This window comes from Myotis davidii, unplaced genomic scaffold (genome assembly GCF_000327345.1).
Source record: "Myotis davidii unplaced genomic scaffold, ASM32734v1 scaffold574, whole genome shotgun sequence".
Taxonomy (NCBI): domain Eukaryota; kingdom Metazoa; phylum Chordata; class Mammalia; order Chiroptera; family Vespertilionidae; genus Myotis; species Myotis davidii.
The window spans coordinates 317,939-326,001 of record NW_006285614.1 but is presented as its reverse complement, the minus strand read 5'-3'; the positions used below and the strand labels follow the sequence as shown (position 1 = coordinate 326,001).

The window sequence follows — 8,063 nt, the reverse complement described above, 5'->3', positions numbered from 1 at the left end:
AGTGAGATGAGTGGTAGGGAGCAGCAAGCAGGCGGGCGGTAAGGAGTGAGGGGTCCTGGACTGTGAGAGGGATGTCCACCTGCCGGCTTAGGCCCACTCCCCACAGGCCAAAGCTGGCAGGTGGACATACCCTGAGGGGTCCCAGACTGCAAGAGGGCACAGGCCTGGCTGAAGGACCCCCCACCCCACACCTCCAGCGCATACATTTCATGCACTGGGCCTCTAGTATACTATATCTGCCAGGCACTGAGAATTTAGTTTAATAGCTATGGTTGTAGACACTTTGGTTTGTGCCAATCACATGAAATAAAGCACTTAATCTTCACAACAATCATCTGAGGTATGTTATTTCCATTTTACAAAAGGAAGATCAGCCCTAGCTTGTTTGGCTCAGTGGATAGAGTGCTGGCTTGGGAACTGAAGGGTCCCAAGTTCGATCCTGGTCAAGGGCACATGCCCAGGTTCCAGGCTTGATCCCCAGTGGGGGGCATGCAGGAGGCAACCAACCAATGATACTCTCATCATTGATGTTTCTCTCTTCCTCTCCCTTCCTCTCTGAAATCAATAAAATACATACACACACATAGAGATATAGATTTTTTTTTTTAAAGAAAGACCAGTTAATTTGCCTGAATCACATTTGGGTGCTTGAGTCCATATTTGAACTTTGTCACATCTGACTTGAAACCCACACAAGTACATGGGTACCCCAAGGCTCAGTCAAATGGAAGCTGGTCATTCCTGGGTAGGATTCTAAGTAGTGGGTGGATGTTTTCCCACTCATTTCAACATTCAGTACAATATTTCCCACAGGATCTCCAATTAGTCTCAAGCACCTGTCCTAGAGCTGAGAGGGGCCCAGGGATCTGGAAGTTTAACAGTCACTCCAGGTGATTTTTACTGGGCAAAGCTGGAAAACTCTGTTTAGGTTTTTTTGTGCAAGTGAAGGTTTGTTCTACAGTCCTCCTGAGTTGTGCTCCTGGCAGCTGCCATTTTGCAGGGATGGCGCAACCACCAAAGCCAGGGAAGAAGAATGCTTCTGTCCTAATTGTGGAGCTCTGTTGCTGAGTTCCCTAAAACATCTTCATTCCACCCCACCCCCATATTTCATGGAGCTTGGTGATGAGCTTTGGATCCTTTACTGCCCGTCACCGTCTGCCTCTCTGTAAGTATAAACTCAGGTGGACTGGGCCAAGAAATCAAATGGAATGTGAGAGGCTCCTCTGCACCAAGAGTTGCCCTATCCTAGGCTGCAGTGTGGGAAATGTCACACATAGAAGAATCGGAATGGCTTCCAGAAAAATCAACCCAAACAGGATGAAAAATGAAATGTACACAATGATTACAGCTCTGCTAAAATATATCTGTCAATGGACCCACACTGGAAATGAATAAGCAAAAATGACAAACTGTGTGATATGGTGGTAATACTGGGGATGAGTTTTCTTTTGTCCTCTATTTTCTAAGCTTTCCGTGATGTCATTATCCAGGGTGGGGCAAAAGCAGGTTTACAGTTGTGAGTATGAGAAGCACAGAATTTATTCTTGTATTATTATTTATTAATTATTGTATTATTTTCCGTCGGAACAACTGTAAGCCTATATAGACTTAGAAGTGAAATGTATATTGTTTCTTAGTGTAGAATACGCTTTTCTCTAAATATTTTTGTTATGTAAGTCATTTTACTTATATCGATTTTGTTGAAAAATTTTAGAAACTAACAATAACCATGTTGCTTAATATCACAAATGTTATAAATATACTCAATCTTGATTTCAACATCAGATCGCAGGTCATGGAGACTCCTGTCTGTAACTTTGATGTACAGGAAAGCAGAAAAGCATAGAGGCTAAAATGGACTTTGGAGTCAGGCAGACATGGGTTCAGAACTTTGTAGTCCTGATGTCAGCATTTTGTTCTCTTAAGGCAACAACTCTGTATGTTGTCAGGTACAGTGATTAGGGTTTTTCTATGTGCTTCCCATCAGAACCAATATAAATAAGGTGAATCTTTTATCTAGGCTATCCCTTTGATCCAATAATATCATCTCTGGGGATTTTTAAATATACCAAAGGAAGAAAAGGTTGTGTTGTATGCCTGAGTATGGGCCTGGTTTAATTTTAATAGTGTAAAAATGCTAGTGACCCAAATTAATAGAGGAATGATCATTGAAATTTTGTGTAATCTAGCTGAGATATTGTGCAACTATTTAAAATGATAATTTTTAAGACAATGCTACAACATGAGGAAATGCCTGCATTAGTCACTGCTGCAAAAGAAACAAACTTGAAATCTCAGTCATACAATAATAAGCACTTATTTATCACTTACACATTGCCAATCAGTTGGGATTTGGCTATCTCGTTGGGATCAGTCAAACTTGGCTCCATGTCGTGAGTTGAGTTCAAGACTGCTTCACATCTCTCATTCCTCAGTGACTGATGGGCTGCCCAAGGCATAGTCTTCACAGGAGCAGAAGCCCAGGAGAACAGATGTAATACTGAAATGCGTAAAGCCTCTGCACTAACATTTCATTGGCCAAATAAAGTGACACGGCCAAGCCCACATCAAGGGGGTGGGAAAATATACTCCAGCTCTAATGTTAGGAACTATAAAGGGTATAGGTATAGGGAGAGGGAGAAGTATTGGGAACAATAGTACAGACTAGAACAAAAAGGTTATATGGAAAAACAGGTGCACAGGATATAAAGTTGATTGTACAACTTGATCATAACTATGTAAAAATATTTTTGCATATCAACAAAGAATAGAAATAAGCAAAAATGAAAAAAAAACTGTGTCTGGGTAACAAGATAATAAGAACTTTTTATTTTGCCTTTCTCCATTTCTCAAATTTAACACAATAGAAGTATACTACTCTTCTTTTTATTTTTTAAATTTGTTTATTTATATTATAACTGATGTTAGAGAGAGGAAGGGAGAGAAAGAGAAAGGGAGAAACATCTATTTGTTGTTCCACTTATTTATGCATTCATTGATTACATCTTGTATGGGCCCTGACCAAGGATTGAACATGCAACCTTGGTTTACTGTGATGATACTCTAACCAACTGAGCTACCAGGCCAGGGATACCCTTCTTTTTAAAAGTAAGTTTTAGAACTTCTTATAGCAGGCAAATTAGTTCATCAAACTAACTGTTTTATCTGTTATATTAAAGGTCTATAGAAAAATTTAGAATTCTAAGAACAAGCAAGGTAGTCAATTATTCTTAGTCCCCACCAATTGCTAATCTCAAACTCAAACCTAATGAACTCCCATCAACATGGATCTTTAACTTTGCCTGTTGCCTAAAAAAAAACAGCTTAAATTCCATTATCCTCTTATTCTTCATTATTGCAGTGCTGATGATTCTCCACATTGATCTCTTTGAAGTCTCCAAAATTAGATATTCATTTCACTAAATATAAACATTATCCCTAGTAGATTCTGATCCTCTGAAAGTAGCAAATCCATTCAACAAATAATTATGAGCACCTTCCATGTTTGAGGTACTACACTAGTTGCTTTTGGGGAAATAAAGATGTGTAAATGACCATCCTTACCCTCAAGGATCTCACAATCTAATGGGAAGAGAAGTTTGAGGACTGAAAGAACAGACTAGTAGATGGGTCCTGTGTTCTAAACCCTGGTGGCAAACTAGAATTATCTGGACAACTTTTAATAAATACCAATGTCCAAGCCCATGCCCAGGCATTCTGATTTAATTGGTCTGGCGTCTGGCTGGATCACTGGTATTTTTAAAGCTCCTCGGGTCATCATAATGAGTATCCAGGGTTGAGAATCACTGGGTTAGGCCTCTACTTTAAACCTGACTGAGCTGTTTGAGTGCACTAAGAACTGATAAGGACTCTCAAATTAAAACAATTATTTTAAAAATAAATTATTTTATTAAAAATTACATAATGCATGCATATAGTTTAAAAAGTTAAATGGTCATGAGGTTTATGATTAAAATACTGTATAGCAGTTCCCTGTTCTCTTCACTCCCGCAATCCCCCTCTACTTTTGATGCTTTAAATTATTTTTAGAGAATTCACACTTCTTCCATTATCCAAATGTTAACACACTGGTATCTTTTGCACCATCAAAAACGAATTACTTGCTGAACTTCATTTTATCCCACCTAAAAGTACCTGAGGCCCCTAAGGAAAGATATAAGGAATAACATCAAGTAATTGGTGCAGCAAGGAGGTAAGAGAAAGGTTCTCTGGACAGGACAATTCACACTGGTCCATCTGGTGGTCTGAGCAGTTCAGAAAGGCAGCTAAGAGCACTTTGCAAGCCCTGCCTGCTCTCCTACCTCGTGGAAAGGGATGGGCTCTATCTGAAATTATGGCCAAAAGAATATTCCCATACTTTCTCCTGCATCGAGGCCTCACCAGCATTAATAAAGTTGTCCTAACCTTTCTACAGAAAGAGGAATAATTCCAAAGCAACTTAAAAAACCTTACAGACAGGAAAACAAAATTGCATTGAAGAGCAATTATTGGCTTAGTTATTTTGGGAACTGACTAGACAAAGGGACCTCTGATTTTATTTCTAATATGTTGCACATATATTGGCAAGAAGATGTGCTAGGAAGGTATTATATAGACTCTGCTATGCCAACAACTACTTCTTTGGTATAGTTTAGAATGAGTTGGGTGTTATCCTTGAAACACATTTTTTTAAGCCATAGAAAGGCTGTGAAAGAAAAGACCAAGTTTAATTGAACAAGGACTTGATTGGCAAGTAAGAATTTCAACAGATAGAGGGAGCAGAAAAGGGTTTGAAGGCTGAGAAAATGGCACTGGCACAGCCAGGAGCAAGAATGTATAGGCACCATAGGTGGTAGAATTGCCATCCAGGCTCCCCGTGAACTCTTAGAGTTGAATTATAAAATTAACACCAAATCATAATGGAAGAGTTGAGGAATGTGCAAAGACCCCTGATAGACAGACTACTTCTCAGGCCAACAGCAGGGTAGAAGCAGTTTCTAGTCTAGATGAAAGTATTATCAGGTAGAAAATGAATGTGAGTAAAGTACTGTTATGTGTTGAGAGGAGTGAGGAGAAGGTTGGTGGTTTACCTTAGAAACTCAGAAAGAAAAAATCGTTTAAGGCAAAGAATATGGAACAACTAGTCACTCTTAGTATTCTAAATTTGCTTTTTTTTTTTTGTAAATATGACCTTGTGATGGAAATATCCCTATTTTAGAGGTGTTTGCAATAGTCTATCATAGCTTTAAGCCATACATTTGATCATATTACCAGCTCCCCTTGCTGTAAAGCTATGCTTATGTAATTTGGCCTCCTATGTTACTACTGCATGTGCTGATGATTAGCAAGAGCATCTGGCCCATTTATTTCTATAATCCTCATTGTAAATTGACAGAGTCGCGCTGTCAGTTATGCCTTGGTCTTTTGTGAGCTTGATTAACACAAAGCCATCCCCAAGAAACTGATCCAAACTTGGTGCAAAGAGGAAATCAAGTTCTGACCCTATGAGGCTTGGGACCCACAGCCAGTATGAGGTGCCAACCAAGGTACTACCCTGAGAGACCCAGTCAAAGTAAGTAGCCTGGAGGCCACCCTACCTCCCATCCCCAAAATAGGTCAGCAAGGCTGGGTGCATTAGAAACACTGGAAGATGGAGGCATAATAAAGACTGTTTAAAGAGAGTAAACCAGGGTATATCATGGACAGCCTTGAAAAATGGCTTGGTTTAAACATTGCAGGGACTCACTGAAGATACATTAGCAGGGAATGTCATAAAAATCAGTTCTCTGTTTGAGGAGAGCATCTCTGGTTGACAGGATGAAAGCTGGATTGGACAAGGTAAAACCAGAGGCAGGGGACCAATTATAAGTCTGTTGTAATTGTACATTGAGGAGGTAAAGTAGACTGGGAAAAGGACTGTGACACTGCAAATGCGGTGGCAGGGTCAGTCCCAAGAGACGTTTCTGTGGCTCTCTGCCATACTGATTGTGCCTTGAGCTCCTCATTTGTAGTATGTGAAAAGGAGTACCTGCCACCTGCCTGGGAGAAGGGACTCTGCTCCTTATGGCTTCCTGTATTGTTTGAAATAATTTTCAGAAAGCTGTTCTCTTTTCATAAAGCAGGTAGAGGTGTTTAATGGCTCTTGAGGCAAAGGAGAGCTTATGAGTTTCCTCTGAAGGACTGCATTCTGGACTAAGCCCAAACACAATATTCCTCTCTAGGCCTGAAAACTGCTGAATGCTGTCTAAAATGATGTGACTGCCCCAAACACCAGAGGCCTGGCTGAACACAACTTCTGCTGCTCTGTGGGTCTCAATTAATTCCATTGCTTTTAGCAGTGCGAGCTCATAGCGTCCTCTGTCCTCCCCTCTCCTGCACAGAATGGCTATATCTTTGGGCAGATAGCCACATTGGAACAGGTTGTGACATCTTTCTGCCACGTACTTTGCCATTTGTTCTATTGTCAGGTTGGTCTCTGTTTCACACACCCCAGGAAGAGCCTGGGCACGCATTGCTTCCTCGTAGGTAGCTTCCCTGAACAGTGCCAGTGTGTCCAGAAACATGTCGGAGGGAGGACTTTCTTTGATCTTCTTCATTTCTTGTTTCATGACCATTGCTATTTCCAGAGAACAGTGGATCCCTTTGGTGATTGTTTTCCGAGGAAACTGAGCAGATGGAGGGGGAAGGCCGTTGACATCAGCATGATGGACTTGGAAGGGGTCCAGGAAAAGCCAGAGAACCCCGTGGTGAAGGTTTTTCCTTCCAGCTCCCCTCACCTCTGGATGGGTGATACTCTTAGCCTTCTTGTACCAATCACCATATACACTGCAGAAATTCTCCGTCTCATCCATCACTATGTGTTTTATCTTTTGGAACTCCCCTTGCATGAAGGTTTTCCGCGTCACAACCTGGCAGGTGGTTTGTTGGCTGTAAGGATGAAAGAGAGAATTGGGTTTCAGGGAACACCATGCACTCATTACTCTCGGGATTGAAATTAGAGACTAGTTCTCACCTGGAGGACGATTCATTGATCCAGTTGTGTACGGAATACTACAAAACGGCTCTACTTATAAGTTACCTGATAGAGAGAACACTTCATTGTAAACCCTACTCTTCAGGGCTATCTAGTTAAATATGCATGTGAAACTTTTGAAATAAACCCAGGTAGGAACGTTATTGTTTCTATTAGTAGTCCGTTTCTGCTGCTTGACAATCCCTGAAGACAAGCTCTTTACTTTGTCCTTTTTCGAGCTAGAGAACAGTTATCTAGAGGCATATCATATTTTTTTATGTGGAAAAGAGGTATGGGTAAATACAAATTCCTCTAAAGCAAATCCCACCACCCCTTCTACATGCAGTATAAAACCAGAAGCCTCATTCGATTTTGGTAAGGAAAACATGAAGAGGCTGCTGAGTTCCATGACATGTCAAGTAGGGTAATAAATCTACAGGGCTGTAATCCTGTTTAAGGTGTTCAGTTTTCCTGTATAGTATGTTGTAGCATATCAGAGGAGGAGGAACACCTTAGAGGAGGCAAGAAACAATCAAGTTGGATTGTTACCTCCTCTAATTTGGATTCAGGTAATATCACTCGACCCTATAGATTTCCTGATGTTACATATGCAGTCCCTGGGGCTTTACTCCCTGTGCCCTGAATCAAAACTGTTCATGTTCTTCTCTTCCAGTTTGGACTGTGTAGATACCTTGAAGAAAAGCACTGATTCTTAGCCACTCTCTGTATCCCCCTCACATTAGAGTTCAATAGATACTTGTTGAATTGAATTTGCCTTTGACTGGAGCATTTTTAAACTTACCTATAAAGCATAATAAAGAACTTAACCCATAGCACAATTTACAAATCTTTCACAATATGGCATCTGCCTCCTTTCCAATTTCATCACCTACTATATAACCATAACCCCCACCCCCACACTGCTCTAGTCAGACTTACCCTTCTGATTCTCTAAGCATCTCCATGCCTTCGCACACACTCTGCCCTTTGCCTAAAAAGCCCTCATTTTATTCACTTTGCCTACTAACGTCTTCTTTTTTTTTACAGAGAT

At 40.7% G+C, this 8,063-nt stretch overlaps 1 protein-coding gene across 2 annotated transcripts in view; it reads right to left on the bottom strand.

Annotated features, from left to right (window-relative positions):
- Nucleotides 1-3,153: 3,153 nt before the first annotated feature.
- SLFN14 (schlafen family member 14) overlaps nt 3,154-8,063 on the bottom strand; it is a 12,909-nt gene continuing 7,999 nt past the window's right edge. For both annotated transcript variants that reach the window (XM_006756416.2, XM_015559252.1), the window contains exon 4: nt 3,154-6,927. In XM_006756416.2, the coding sequence (XP_006756479.1) occupies nt 6,093-6,927 (835 nt within the window). In that variant the 3' untranslated portion in view covers nt 3,154-6,092. The remainder of the gene's footprint in view (nt 6,928-8,063) is intronic.